At 35.4% G+C, this 16,937-nt stretch overlaps 1 protein-coding gene across 2 annotated transcripts in view; it reads right to left on the minus strand.

Annotated features, from left to right (window-relative positions):
* The window catches only part of LOC132113027 (CAP-Gly domain-containing linker protein 4-like), a 55,972-nt gene that overhangs the window by 5,309 nt on the left and 33,726 nt on the right, over positions 1–16,937 (minus strand). For both annotated transcript variants that reach the window (XM_059520816.1, XM_059520815.1), the window contains exons 10-12: positions 11,882–12,064; positions 8,440–8,577; positions 619–742 (exon numbers count right to left, since the gene is read on the minus strand). In XM_059520816.1, coding sequence (XP_059376799.1) covers positions 619–742; positions 8,440–8,577; positions 11,882–12,064 — 445 coding nt within the window. The remainder of the gene's footprint in view (positions 1–618; positions 743–8,439; positions 8,578–11,881; positions 12,065–16,937) is intronic.

Genomic DNA, 16,937 nt, shown 5'->3' on the forward strand with positions numbered 1-16,937 from the left:
GTTTCATCTTCTGCATGTAAAACTTGCCACCTTAATGCTAGGTTGGGTGGTAGTCAGATAATTTCTATGCAGTTGCTAAGGTACTTTGAGCAGTTTATAATATAATATTCTAAGGTCTAAGTCCTTTTAAAAGTAACATTAACAATAATAAGTAGAAAACGCTGCCTAAACGTTAAATAACAAAGTTAAAAGTGTGTTGTTAAAAAAAAAAAAACCAGCACAGCAAATGTATATAGTACTGACATGTTAATTGTCAAAAAAAAATTTTGAAAAAAAAAAAAAAAAAAAAGAGGAGGAAAATTTTTGGGGATTATTCCAGCAATGTCCAGATATTTTATCTGACACCCCAGCTTGGGATCTTTTTTTTTTAAATGTCTTTTGAGGACAAGGGCAGTGCGGTTATTTTCTGCCGGGGCCACCATGTCCCTCATGCAGAAATGACTCGCAAATGTCGATGCACAATCCTATTAATGCTTCTGTACAGAAAGGTCTAAATATCCATCCAACAATTAAAGACACAGTGGGCTAGAAATAATCATACTAAGAGTCAGCAAGACACCAGAAACAAGACTCAGTTAAGATGCGATTACGGCCACAGATTCTCCATGGCACACTTGCCTCTGAACTCGTGAGGGTGGGGCGAAGACTCCGTGTTTCGGAGGACAGCTGAAGTATCGTACTCCTCCAACTGATCCGTCATTCTTTCCGCTCGGCTTGTCCAACTCAATCCCCAACCAAAATCCTGTCAGGCACACAAACACACACACATTGTAGCGATTTTCTCGCCGACCTGAGCTTGGGTAAACAATCTCCAATCTGTCATCACTCAGTACAGCTCGAGCCTAAACAAACGAATACCAAATCCTGCGATTTGAGTAAATCCAGTTATTCCTTCCAAAAGCTTTGGAATGCAAGGACAAACAAACAGTTGCTTTTTAGTAAACAGGGCACAAAGCACATGGTGAGCGTTATTCTATGAATGTACGAATAGCAGATGAAAAGGGCACATTGAGAGGAAGATGGATTTCACATTAGGGCTTTCAGTACCCCATCAATAAAACTGCACGGATAAGGCAGATAAGATGTTTTTTTTTTTCTTCTAAAAAACATGAATGGCAAGTCATTACTGTCTGGTTGAATCTTTACTTTCAAATGAGGGCACTAAAGTTCAATTCTTCTCCAGCAGCAAATTTTCGAGAACTACTTGCTTAGAGCAATGAGCAAATCCACTGTTCAGTAGGCTTTGGACGCTATTCAACAAGTCCAAAGCCTTCATAAGTGACTTTCGACCCTTGGCAAACCAGAGCTCAGTTTAAAAAAACTAACCAAAAAAAAAAAAGTTGTTAAGGTTCACAACATGCACTACATGTGTTTCATTATAGAAGTGTGTAATAGTGTTCACACTTAGGAGGGGACAGACGTGCTTACAGTACCATTCAGTGCATTCAGAAAGTATACAGACTACTTTCACTTTTTTTTCTTTTCAATTGTGTTATGTTGCAGCCTGATACTACAATAATTTAAAATATATATTTTTTTCTCCATTAATCTACAGTCCGTACCTCATAGTGTCTAAGTGAAACAGAATTTTAGAAATGTCTGCACATTTGAAAAAAACAAACTAAAAAAGCCTGAAATTTGCAAGTATTCAAACCCTTTGCAACTACACTTGTAATTTAGCTCAGGTGCCTCCCATTTCACTTGATCATTGCTGAGATGTTTCTACACCTTGACTGATGTCCAAGGCACACACCTCTCCGTAAAAGTCCTCACAGCTGACAATGCATCAGAGCGAAAACCAAGTCATGAGGTAAAAGGAACTGCCTACAGAGCTCAGAAACAGGACTGTATTGAGGCACAGATCTGGGGAAGGCTAAAAAAGGAAAGAAAAAAGAAAAGAAAAATGCAGTTCTGAAGGTTCCCAAGAGCACAGTGGCTTCCAAAATTCTCAAATAGAAGAAGTTTGGCACAACCAGGACTTCCAAAAACTGAGCAACTGATGGAGAAGGGCCTTGTCTAGACTGGGAGCAAGAACCTGGTGGTCACTCTAGCAGACCTGCCAACCTTGGATTTTTGTTTTTTTGCGTACCATCAGCGTGGCAGGCGGTCAGGCAGGCGGGTGAGGTGGGTCTGGGGTTTATGGGTGTTGGAGTGGGGGTAAACAGTTTACAGTTTTACTTTTTACGGTTTACTGTAGCGGTTTAGTTAATTTTTGGCATTTCGGTTTTTTTTTTTTTATTAAAAAAAAGGTATTTATTTTAAAAGGCTATTTTGATTAACCCATTACACTTTACAGTTAGTGCTATCATAGAAATACACTTACTTGTAGGTTTAAAATTCTACATATGTCACATTTATTGTTCAACTACAAATGCGCGCGGCGGCTCAATCTAAATGAAGTCTCTGGAGATTAGCTGGAGAATGGCTAAAGCAGAAACTCACGCACTTCTGACAGCTAAATGGAAATATTTCCATTAGTTTTTTTTTTTTACATTTACTGATGGAGAATATACCTGTGCAATGTAAGTTATGCATTAAGGAAAACAGCACATCTCAAACACATCAAACAGCGCGTCTCTGTCAGCCTCACACACAGCCCTTCAGTCAGAGCTTCTAATGGGGCGAGTGCGAGCCGCTTTGAACTGAAACTATAAACTATAGGCTATTAGGAGAGAAATAAAATTTTAGAAAATATTTAAATGCAGAACAAACAAACAAAAAACGCTATGATTGCTTGAACTTTTTCTGTTTCTTGTTTTGAATACTGCGCGTGGACAGGGTCGTCACTAGATCTTTGCGTAGTTTAGAGTGACAAATTGTAGTTTGAGGTCAAAATGCGTAGCCGGTACGCAAAATGCATACAGGTTGGCAGGTCTGCTCTAATTGAGTTCCATCATATATCCAGATGGGAGAAACCTACAGAAGGACAAACATCACTGCAACACTCCACTGATCTGGGCTTTATGGCAGTGTGGCCAAACTCAATCTTTTCTCAGTGAAGACACATGAACACACACCTGGAATTTGCAAAACAGCACCTAATGTACCCTTAGACTGTGAGAAACAAGCTTCATATGCTTAATTTCTAAAATTCTGCTCTAACTTTGTCATAATTTAGGTATTGAGTGTAGATTAATGGAGAGAGAGAGAGAGAGAGAGAGAGAGAGAGAGAGAGAGAGAGAGAGAGAGAGAGAGAGAGAGAGAGAGAGAAAAATAAATAAATAAATAAATAATAAAAAAATATATATATATATACACACACAGTACAGACCAAAAGTTTGGAAACATTACTATTTTTTATGTTTTTGAAAGAAGTTTCTTCTGCTCATCAAGTCTGCATTTATTTGATCAAAAATACAGAAAAAAAACAGAAATATTGTGAAATATTATTACAACTTAAAATAATAGTTTTCTATTTGAATATACTTTAAAAAAAGAATTTATTCCTGTGATGCAAAGCTGAATTTTCAGCATCATTACTCCAGCCTTCAGAGTCACATGTAACATCCAGTCTATCACATGATCATTTAGAAATCATTCTAATATTCTGATTTATTATGAGTGTTAGAAACAGTTCTGCTGTCTAATATATTTGATGAATAAAAGGTTAAAAAGAACTGCATTTATTCAAAAGAAAAAAAAAATCTAATAATATATATTCTAATAATATATTTTCTTTACTATCACTTTTTATCAATTTAACACATCCTTGCTGAATAAAAGTATTGATTTTATTTAAAAAAAGAAAGAAATAAAAAATTACTGACCCCAAATTACTGAGCAGTAGTGTATATTGTTATTACAAAATATTTATATTTTAAAAACATAGCTTTTTTTTTTTTTTTATTCATCAAAGTATCCTAAAAAAGTATCACATGTTCTGAAAAAATATTAAGCAGCAGAACTGTTTCCAACTTTGATAATGAATCATCATATTAGAATGATTTCTAAAGGATCATGTGATAATGATCCTAAAAATTCAGCTTTGCATCAAATAAATAAATCATAATTTAAAGTATAATAAATTTAAAAACAATTATTTTAAATTGTAATAATATATCAAAATATTAAATTTTTTCTGTATTTTTGAGCAAATAAATGCAGGCTTGATGAGCAGAAGAAACTTCTTTCAAAAACATTAAAAATAGTAATGTTTCCAAACTTTTGGTCTGTACTGTAAATATATATATATATATACATACATACATACATAAACACACTACAATTTAAGCAATTGTAGTATCAGGCTGCTACACAACAGAATTGAACAAAAGCGAAGGGGTCTGAATACTTTCTGAGTGCACTGTACAGTGTATGTCTGATATGTTATTCATTTGTAATAATATAATATGGTAATAATGATACTGGTTTTCAATGTAAAGCAGGGCATTTCTAAGATCTACACAGCCTCCAAATTTGCCAAAACTTAAAGAACTTGAAGAATAATACACATTAAAATATAATTAAATAAAAAATACTCATGAAAGATATTCTAATTAATATTTTATTTGTTAATTGGCATTAAAAATTATAGGACTTTAAATGATTTTCAATATTTGTATATTCAGTAATATTTCAGTATTCATTAAAACATTAGATAGGTAACACTACAATAAGGTCTCATTTGAACTAAGAAGGAACAACACTTGTTATTTGTGTTGAAATTAAATGTAATTTCACATTTAATAATACATATTTTTTGATCAAATGTTGTTTCTGGTACTGGTAAACATTACTTGCATAAACAATAAACAACTCCATTTTTATTCAATGGAATTAATACAAATTAAGGAATGTTGTGAAAATACACTTTGGAACTCTAGATGGTGTAGTCTAACTCAATCTGACCTAATGACTGGCACAGCTGATTTGTTCTTTCCTGTATGAGAGATGCCAATGAGCCAATGAGCTTGCTGCTCAACGTTCAAATATATGACTAGTGCTTGCGTATCAATTGCAGCTTGCTTCAGATTCCCTCCACCTTCCCCAGCTCCACCTGTATAGATCTGCTACAAGGTGATTTATGTACACTATATATTTCTAACCTGCTCAAAGCAGCATGTTGTAGATGTATTGGCAGTAGCAAGTCTCGGTACTTGCTCTGCCACAGTTGTGACTCGTTGCAGATCTACTCTGCTAAATCCAAATACATTAACATTGTCATGTACATTCCCATGCCAATCCCTTCGAGAGTTGCCATGACAGATACGGTGTTAATAAATGAGACCATACTGTAAAGTCTAGCTAAATGTTTCAAATAATTATTATTAGCTATACTAATAATATTGTTAATGGACTATGCTTCAGAATTGTTGAGAAAGCATCCCATGTGGCACCCTGAAACTGGCTGTTAGAAATCATGCAAAGTTGTTATCAAGGCATCCAAAAAATATAGGTTCTGATTTGTTGCTTCATTTTATTTAAATAACATGAAACATACTTTTACCATGTGTATAATTTATTTTATAATATGCTGTTTCTCCTGTGTGTGTAATTGAACATTATCCACATCTAGCCAATATAATATCTGCCAAAATAAATGATCCCAGAATTCTCTCTAAATCTGTTGTTCAGTTTTTGATTTGATGAAATTGCTGAGCTGCCTGATACATTAAAGTGCTCTCCGCACAAACCTCAGAGCGGAGTTCAACAGCACTCAGCGCTCATTAATTAGCAGAAAGGAGCGAGCGTGTTTAAGCTTTTTATGCCAGTAGCTCAGCTACTCTAGTTTCCAAAACCATGAACCAGCAGCATTAAGACACAATTATTCAGTCACCTTTATTAAATCAAAAGTATTTAACTTTGCGGACAAATTTTATAAATATAAAAACACAAGCCACAGCGGTTAATACAGTGATGTGTCAGCTCATGTGCACAATGGCATGGTGGCTTATTCAATAAAAAAACAAATCAATGGTGAAAATCTAACTTTTCAATAAGAATAAACTGCATATTGAGTTCTTCGCCCAGCTTCAAGTATTAAATAAAGCCTATGCATCTCATTCCATAGTGGCTGTAAAGTGATAGCGTATCATTGAAGCACAACTGAACCTGAATCCAGACTATGGTTCATCCGCATTCACCTGTGTGAAATCATGTTTGTACCATGAAACATTTTGAATACGTCAGGAAACTCCTGACTTCAATAAATCAACACAGAAGATTGATTTTATTTGCCGCTCAAAAGTTTGGGATCAGTAAGATTTAATGTTTTTTTTTGTTTTTTAAATGGAGCTCATCAAGGCTGTATTTATTTGTTCAAAAATACAGAAAAAAGAAAACATTAATATTGAGAAATATTATTGCATTATATTTATTTTTAATATACTTAATAAATAATGATTTATTTCTGTGACAGCGCTGAATTTTTATGAGCCATTACTCCGGTCTTCAGAAATCATTTTAATACGCTGATTTATTATCTGTATTGCTGTGCTGCTTACTATTGGAACCTGTGATACTTTTTTATTTTATTCTTTGATGAATAAAAGTTAAAAAGAACATAATTTATTCAAAATACATTTACATTATGCATTTAGTAGATGCTTTTATCCAAAGCGACTTGCAGTGCATTCAGGCTATACAATGTTTTATTTTTTTCTTTACAAAATTTGAAATGTTTTCTAACAATATAAGTCTTTACTAAGGGTGTAAGAAAATATTGATATGCATGATTATTGCGATATTTAGTTTGGCGATACTGTATCGATTAAAAAAAAAAACGGATTATCGATATATATAAAAAAATAAAATAAAAATCATACAAGATTCATGGCAGTTGTTTTGTTTTAATTGACATCCCACATGAGGGACTCGTGCGGGGCGGGCGGTAGGGTCGCAGCATGTCACCGCTGCAGCTTTCTTTACTTTGGGGGCGTTTTGTGAGGGTGGTGCGGTGGGGTTGGGTGCTCGTGTCGCGGTTTCAGTGATTCCACGCAGAACATAAATACAAAATGAAAAACCTGTGAAATCCAAGTGGAAAGATTCAACATCTGTATTTATTTTATTGTTTTACAATTGTTTTGTTTTATTTAGGAATCCTGTAAGCACTTTTTTATTGATATTAAGCAGATGAAATTTTTTGTTAAGATCAAAATGTTATGACATTGTATGTCACAATTGTAAACTGAAACTGTGAACCTTTAAATCAGGTTCTAATATATATATATATATATATATATATATATATATATATATATATATATATATATATATATATATATATATATATATATATATATATATATACTTATTGCTAAGGTTTGCATATGGCAGTGTGTTATTAAAACATACAGAACTACCAAATTTTGCATAGTTTGAATGCACCATATAATAATTGCTGTTAATAGTGTTCATTGTCTGTTTGATTACATCTTTAATTGATTTGTCCGTACATTTCTGCCATATATACATAAACTGACAGTCACCACTGATAAGCGACAACTAAATATTGTAGAAACTTAATTTTCTGTAAAGTTGCTTTGCAACGATTTGTATTGTAAAAAGGGCCATACAAATAAACTTGGATTGAATTGTGTTCTTAATGACAGCTTTCCTAAAAATATATTCTATTCCTAAAATAAGAAATATCCCAATATATCGCCTTGCTCACAGTATCGCAATGCATCGCTACATATCGTATCGCAACCCCTGTATCGTGATATGTATCACATCGCCAGATTCTTGGCAATAAACAACCCTAGTCTTTGCTATCACTTTGTATCCATTTAACACACCCTTTTTGAATAAAGTATTAATTTAGTATTAAGAAAGAAAGAAAGAAAGAAAGAAAGAAAGAAAGAAAGAAAGAAAGAAAGAAAGAGAGAAAGAAAGAAATAAAAAGAGAGAAAGAGAGAGAAAGAACGAAAGAATGAAAAAGAACGAAAGAATGAAAAAGAAAGAAAAAAAGACAGAAAGAAAGACAGACAGACAGAAAGAAAGACAGACAGACAGACAGACAGACAGACAGAAAGAAAGAAATATTACTGCCCAACTTTAAAGTGCGGAAGAACTGCTGAGTTCATCTGAATCCAAGTCGCATTAACTGAATAACCTTTATACGGTATACGTTGGAAAACTGCTGCATTCAACTTAAAGACCTAGCAGCGTAGCAGTCATAAAATCCCAGCAGAATGACAGGTAAAGTGTGCGTTAAGCGAATCTGAGTGGCTGGCCTTTTACTCATTAATAAAATGCTTCTCTCTCCATTGTGTGATATTAGACATCTTGGAACATTTATGCTGCTACTGAAATATGGCTCATTCAGAGGTTTCATTCATCAATTCATTCAGAGGTTTCATAAAGGAGAGCGATTCAAGTACATTGGCAAAGGAGTGGCCATCGAATTTCTCTAAATGCGCAATTAACCCCAACCTATAATGCACTTTCCAGAGATAATGTACACTGCAGAAGGCTGTTAGAAAGGCAATAGTGTCATACCTGGAGCAAAACTGGTCTTGCCGTAATATCGGACAAGACCTGTCCTTTGTCCCACCACCAATACACGTTCCCCTAAATGCACCTCTAGGCTCTCTTGTGCTGTGCTGCTGGCTGAAGGGGTCCTGCTGCGAGCAATTACTGATGAGAGAATAATAAAAAAAAAAAAAAGGATTAAAAACATCTTAATCTCTTACAGATATCACTCTATAAATGCTACTCAATGTAGTTATCATTTACAGAAGTAAAAGGCAATGAAAAAAGCAAACCCAAACACAGAAATTATGCCAAAACATCCACCGAAAAAAAATATATATACATACACACACACACACACACACACACATACATATACATATATATATACATATACATATACATATACATATATATACACACACATATATATATATATATATATATATATATACACACATATATATATATATACAGTACAGACCAAAAGTTTGGACACACCTTCTCATTCAAAGAGTTTTCTTTATTTTCATGACTATGAAAATTGTAGATTCACACTGAAGGCATCAAAACTATGAATTAACACATGTGGAATTATATACATAACAAAAAGTGTGAAACAACTGAAAATATGTCATATTCTAGGTTCTTCAAAGTAGCCACCTTTTGCTTTGATTACTGCTTTGCACACTCTTGGCATTCTCTTGATGAGCTTCAAGAGGTAGTCACCTGAAATGGTCTTCCAACAGTCTTGAAGGAGTTCCCCGAGAGATGCTTAGCACTTGTTGGCCCTTTTGCCTTCTGTCTGCGGTCCAGCTCACCCCTAAACCATCTCGATTGGGTTCAGGTCCGGTGACTGTGGAGGCCAGGTCATCTGGCGCAGCACCCCATCACTCTCCTTCTTGGTCAAATAGCCCTTACACAGCCTGGAGGTGTGTTTGGGGTCATTGTCTTGTTGAAAAATAAATGATGGTCCAACTAAATGCAAACCGGATTGTGACGAGTGGGGCGGGGCCAATAGACGTGGGAACAGAGCGAGGCCGGTGGAGTAATTGGAGATGAGCGACACCTGTTCGACCCACCGGTCTCGAGTCCCAGGGAGGAGATGGATGGATATAAAACTGGAGCGACAACAGTGAAGGAGGAGAGAGGACCAGGCCTGGGTTTTAGTTGTATTTGGTTTCTATTTGTGAACTCTACAGAATCAAATTAAACTCCATGATCACGGGAAGGAGGGGGCGGGAACCGGTGGACAATCAAATATAAACTTTAATGACAAAATAAAGATAAAACAGCGCGTCAGTCCCTCACGGATGACTGACGCGCTTTTTTATCTTTATTTTGTCATTAAAGTTTATATTTGATTGTCCGCCGGTTCCCACCTCCTTCCTGTGATCATGGAGTTTAATTTGTTACAGTGGTGCCGAAGCCTGGGAGAAGGAAGGACGCGCTGCTGAACATCCCTCGCCGCTGTGGTGAATCCGCGGTGCCATCGAGCAGGCGAGGAGGTGTGCCGCCATGGACGCTCGAGGCGGTGGGCTGGAGTGAGTTGCCGGGGACAGGCGAGCTCGCAGCTGGCCGCCCATGATGTGGAGGGACGGCTGCCGTCCGTGAGGTAGAGGAGGAGTCGGCGCCGTTCGCCAAGGGGCCGGAGCCTGCTGCCTCCATGAAGGAATCCGGAGGAACAGGGAACGGAGGACTCATGCCGGCTGCCCAAAACCGGAGGAGCCGTCGCTGTCCACCGGGCGGTGGAGGAGTGTCGTGCCGTCCGCCGAGGGCCGTCCATGGTGGTTGGAACCAAAGATGTCAAATTTGGACTCATCAGACCAAAGCACAGATTTCCACTGGTCTAATGTACATTCCTTGTGTTCTTTAGCCCAAACAAGTCTCTTCTGCTTGTTGCCTTTCTTTAGCAGTGGTTTCCTAGCAGATATTCTACCATCAAGGCCTGATTCACACAGTCTCCTCTTAACAGTTGTTCTAGAGATGTGTCTGCTGCTGGAGCTCCGTGAGCCATTGACCTGGTCTCTAATCTGAGCTGCTGTTAACCTGCGTTTTCTGAGGCTGGTGACTCGGATGAACTTATCCTCTGCAGCAGAGGTGACTCTTGGTCTTCCTTTCCTGGGGCGGTCCGCATGTGAGCCAGTTTCTTTGTAGCGCTTGATGGTTTTTGTGACTGCACTTGGGGACACTTTCAAAGTTTTCCCAATTTTTCGTACTGACTGACCTTCAATTCTTAAAGTAATGATGGCCACTCGTTTTCCTGTACTTAGCTGCTTTTTTCTTGCCATAATACAAATTCTAACAGTTTATTCAGTAGGACTATCAGCTGTGTATCCACCTGACTTCTGCACAACACAACTGATTGTCCCAACCCCATTTATAAGGCAAGAAATCACACTTATTAAACCTGACAGGGCACACCTGTGAAGTGAAAACCATTTCAGGTAACTACCTCTTGAAGCTCATCAAGAGAATGCCAAGAGTGTGCAAAGCAGTAATCAAAGCAAAAGGTGGCTACTTTGAAGAACCTTCAATATGACATATTTTCAGTTGTTTCACACTTTTTTGTTATGTATATAATTCCACATGTGTTAATTCATAGTTTTGATGCCTTCAGTGTGACTCTACAATTTTCATGAAAATAAAGAAAACTCTTTGAATGAGAAGGTGTGTCCAAACTTTTGGTCTGTACTGTATATATATATATATATATATATATACACACACACACATCACTAGATGGATGAACTATCTACTATTAATTACATTCAAAATATAGGAGAAAGTAGGGGAAACTGCATATGTTACTGTATTATAATAATATACATTAAAATGTTAATTGTATAGTAAATTTCATGTGTCCCTGTGATCAGATAATGTAGAAAGGTTACTTGGAAAAGTTTACAAATACTTAGGAAAGTCATAGAAAGTTTACAGACACTTAGAAGCATTGTTATGCTAAATATTTTCAACATGGTAGTAAGTAAATAAATACATATTATTACAGTTTTTAAATGAAGAAAATGTATTCAAATAATCTGAGAGAGTGCAAACAATTATCAAGGATTTTCCCATGGAAGAAATAAAATAAGAAGCTACTGTAGCTATGCAAATCTTGTCGAATTGCAAGGAGGGAGATACTTTAAACAACATTAAACCTTCTCATGCTTCTCAAGTTTATGGATATCTGTAAATGTTGTGAATATAGTGTATAGCAGAACAAGACTCAACAAAAGGGATAATGCATTATTATTATTTATTTTTGATGATCAACTCATTTACGTTCACATATTTGCTGTGGGATTAGTCGTTGCCTTTGTGGCTGATGCAAGACTGGTGTAATAATCTGATCCCTCCTCATAGTTTATTTTGGGATAATGTTAAAGGACATTATTTTTTACAAATACAAATACAAAATACTATTTACTGTAGATAGTAAAAACTATTGTTTGCAACAAGGACGTACCAGAGTGTGGCGTGGCGGTGAGGGAACGGGAGGGAGGAGGAGTAGATCTGGTGATAGGAGGGGTCCGTTCCTGCCTTGCCCGCAGAGGTGGTCTTTGACGTGGGAGTGGCCGTGGTGGGCGCCTGGATGTTTGTCTGGAGTCCAAAGAGGAAGAGGAAGTGGAACAACTGCGTGAAAGAAGACCTGTACAGACAAAAAGAAAAGAACTATAACAAATTGATCCATCCATCGTCTCTCAGAATTTCTAAACTTCAACATTTCTTGAACCTGCCACTGATGCTTAAGGGAAAAGTGTATAGAAACTGCAGAAAAAATATAAAAATAAAAAAATGCATCATAATTTCAGATTAGTTTTTCTGACAATTTTTTTTTTACCACACGTCACGCAGAATAAAATCATATAGAATAGGAAAATTACTCCCAGTTGCTATTAACCTCTCCTCCTTCTTGCCTAAATAATATCTCTTGCAAGGGAAATCACTTGCGCTCAACTATTGGTATTCGCCACATTGTGTTACTCATTTTACGTAAACTTTAACATCCACACTGGTTGAGCCATTCATGTCACATCATATTGCCAACTCTCACTGAAAATTACTGACTTCAGGTCACTTTGTTACTGCAAATAGCTGTCAGTATGAATGTCGCTTGATGAGCCAAGTGTTAAAGGTTCACAACGCCGCAATCAGTAATTGCAGGAGAAGCGACACATGAATTAGCCCTAGAATTAATTCAGCTAAGCTCTATAATGTCACTAAGTGGTCAAACCAATTAAATAATTAACCAGTGATTATCATACTAAATAATTAGCATAGTAAAACAGGTGAAAACCTCAATATGAGCAGCACAAAAATCAGTCCATGACACTTGCCAACATCTAAAGGTCATGTGACATGTAATGAGAATGCTGCTAAACAACGTGCTTCTCAGCTGAATTTGGCCATTGGAAAAAAAACATAACATGATATTTCTATTTTTATTTACTACAGATTACTATGCATTTGATATTAATGTTGAACTGTGTAAAATAAAATAAAATATATATATATATATATATATATATATAATGGAATTATGATCCCTGTATGGCTCAAACTAGCCACATTTGATTTACCATCTTTTTACACATATGAGTAAACATTTTGTTCAAAGGTGTTGCTTTAAAACTAATAAAAACTTCAATAAAAAATACCAATAGAGACTACATGCCAAAATCACTTTATTTAATTATTTTAGAATTCCAGGCCTTACATATGGAGTCTTTAAAGCCTGTCTGAGTTCCAGCCAAATGTTAATCTTGTGGAACCATGGAAAAGTGCCCAAGCCTTGGCAGAGCACTGCAGACATCTAACTAGACCTAAAAACTTTATCTACTGCACTTAAAGGACCAAGAAATAGGCCACATGAGAGAAGCAGATTTAACCGTCCAGCCCTTAGAAAGCAGTTTGGAATGAGGGCTCTCATTAAGCCATCATATTCACAGACCTTCATGGGCTGAAGAGTTCATTAATGAAACAAGTTTAGAGGCTAATTGATAAGCGAGAGCCAAGACTTTTGGAACAGACTGTAATGCCCCCAAACACAGACTGCTGTTAAAATACAAAGTCCAAAATAAATTTCTCAGACCAATGTATTAGCCAACCCTCATTTAAGAGGTGGCAGTGGTGCTGGAGCAATGTAGAATGAATAAAATTCCAAGGACATCTCCTTTTAACTGTTCTTAGAGGTAGAGATGGTAAAAAAAGCAAACTTCTAAAAGGTAGAGTTAAAAGGCACACTTATTACCATTATATAACACAACATCAAAATACAATAGCATTTAAATGTCTGTGAAAGAAAATTGCAAAGATAAACCACTTATTGTTTAAAATGATATCAAGACAAAAACCGTTTCAACCGTTAATGGAACTTTTCCTTAAATAATGTGATAAACTATACCTGTGCATACTGTGCTCTACTATGTGACGGGGCTAACTAGATATCCTTGAGGATCAATGTACAGATAATATGTTTGTTCATAATCAAACTCCTCAAAGCTACACTTTAATTTAAGGTCCTGTTAAATATGTCTCAACCGCTAAATTATGTTTTCCATTTTGTTTATTTAATGTATGCATGCATGCATGCATGTAGGTATGTCTCTATGTATGTATTTATTTATTTATGGATTATGTGTTTTATGATTACATACAAATACATCATTAAAATTGTCTGATTAAATTAATTAATGAAACGTTAACAATTTGATTAATCTTTTAATTCATTTCAATTCCATTTCAATTTAATTTAATTCAAGTTTATTTGTATAGCGTTATTTACGATACAAATCATTGCAAAGCAACTTTACAGAAAATTAAGTTTCTACAATATTTAGTACTCGTTTATCAGTGGTGACTGTCAGTTTATGTTCATAAAATGTAAATGTAAATATTTAAATGTAATGACAAATATTTAATGTACAACAGAACTTTTTGTTCCAAACAATGCTGCACATCAGCACTGTATAACTGCATAAATAATAATAAAAAAAAAAATCATTATTGATTTATTATAATAATACTAGTAAAATATTTTTGTCAATTTCTTCATGTTAAACCAGACTTTTATTTTGACAGGTTGTCGTGAAGGTGTTTCAGTTTTACTTTCAGTTTCAGTTTCAATCTAATTTCTGCCATTAGATTAATCCATATTGAGTAAAAATGTTAAGAGCTTATTTTTGTTATTGGAAAACATTTTAGCGCAACCTCAATATGAGTGTTTATCATGCAGCCCTATATGTGGAATTACATTTCATACAATCAGTCTTTTCAAATAGTTTTGGAGTTCGGAGGCCACAGTTGTTCAGCATTGTTTAAATCATGTAAAACAGGGAATCTGCATCATGTTTGACATCACAAAAACAAAAGCATCAGAATCATTATTTCTGTACACAAGGCCCACACAAAGAAGCAGAATCTATTGGAGTGTTTCGACACGAAGTCTCCAAGGACCCTTTAAAATGCTAATATATGCACAGTGAGCACACCGAAACAACCAAGATAATGTCATCCCTGACCTTTACAAACATTATTAAGACTAACCAGTTCAATATTAACACTGGAATAAATAACCTGAACAGACAGATATTACTATAACAGTGGGAACACTGCACTTCATGTTAAACTTGACTAGAACAAAAGTCTGATAAAAGTTAAGCAAATGTAAAATAAATTAAACAGGTAATTATTAAAACAATGATCAACATAAACAAATCTTCCACCAACTAATATTTAAGCAATTTCACAACTACATATTTTAAACAAACAAATAAACAAAGAAATCAATCAACCAACCAACCAATCAATCAATTAATCAATTAATCCAAGATCCAGATATTTGAGAGAGAAATAAAGAGACACACACACACACACAGAAACAAATCAGAAGTGATGTGGTTATGAAGAGCTGTAGAGTGCGACACTACAGATGAATATGAAAATAATAAAGCATGGCTGACCATGTCTTGCTTTTAGTTTCTTATATGGTCTAAGACTCACTGGAAGAGATGTAGAACATATTTATGCTCAACATTTTCTCTGTTGCCCTTCAAATAAATATGCCGCATAGACAGGAAAACAGATTTTCACTTTAAAACATTCTAATCAACTTTGCTATGGTGAAACTTGAGGAGAAGCAATGTCGGCATCTAGAATATAAGAATATTAGAACATAAAGCATGAGAAAAAATTTGCATTGTGCTACACATATTAAAAACTAAAGAATCGCAAGTAGCAGAATGGAAATGAATTATAAAAGTGTGCAGGAAATCTGGTTCAGTCAATTCAAATGGGGTACATGGATTGTTTTAAAGATGCTCAATGTGAGTGTAACACATGCACAGCACAATCTTATGAATTAATTCTTTTGCAGCCAAAACATTTATGGCCCACCCTAAAGCTAAAGCATTAAACACGCTAGACTTAACATCTGCCTTTTTGGATTGTATTGCTCAAAGAAATATCCTTTTATTATACTGAAATCAACAAAACAAAATGGCCATCAAATACATATAAAACAAGTTTTCTCAGTTTGTAAATTATGTGGTTGGAAGATTAGAGATCTTTTAATGTGAAGTTCTTTTATTTTCTTGAAAAATATCCTCCACTAAATATCAACAGTTTAAAACCAAAGTTAATTGAGATGGTTATAAAACCACATACAAATATAAAGATTTACTACAAAGGGTTACAGCAATAACAAACACACCACTTCTCCCTCATTCTTTTTCATGACAAATTACTGCCAGTCTGTTCAGCCTGATGTGAGAACTGCTCATTAAGTTTGGCTTCATTGGACAATCAATCAACAGGGAACATGGAAATCCACCAGGGTCCACTATTCAAATCACCTCAGGAATAGAAGTGAAACAGAACCACCTTGAAACAGCACTGATTAGAGGACAACATGCAGCTGTCGTTTCTTCTGTGTTGGCCGAGAGGACAGTGACATCATTAAAGTGTCATTTTAAAGACACTTGGATATGGTTGCTTGGATATGGTTTTGTGAACATGCTGGAGGTGCACACTGAGGCATTCTGGTAATTGGATGTTTGAATGTGCCTCACATTTGAAGTCGGTCCACGAGTGACTCACAAGTGTCCAACAGAGCACGCTTTCTGTCGCCTTCCTTGGATGTGCATATTAGACTTAAATGCACACAGTGTGATTCAACCCCTCCCAACCAAAATGAAAATGAAGAATGGAAATAGAAAATGCATGAAGGTTCAGACAAGAACATGACAAAGAGGTTTATGAACAATGGGTGGGCACAACAAGGCTGTAGATAAAATATAATTCTGCTTCTCTGAAAAGCTGTGACAATTCTTTCAGGTTCTACTCTACTTTTGTTTTGTCAAAGAATTAATGAATTTCCAGAATTGTAAGAAACATGCAAACTAGAACTTGGTGTTTTTTTTTTGTTTGTTTTTTTCTATGTACTCCAAAAGAAAAAAACTCAAAGTTTTGATTTTTTTTTTTTTTTTTTTTTCGTTCTGGGTGATTTACAATACCAAATAAAA

Source organism: Carassius carassius, chromosome 32, assembly GCF_963082965.1.
Source record: "Carassius carassius chromosome 32, fCarCar2.1, whole genome shotgun sequence".
Lineage (NCBI taxonomy): Eukaryota > Metazoa > Chordata > Actinopteri > Cypriniformes > Cyprinidae > Carassius > Carassius carassius.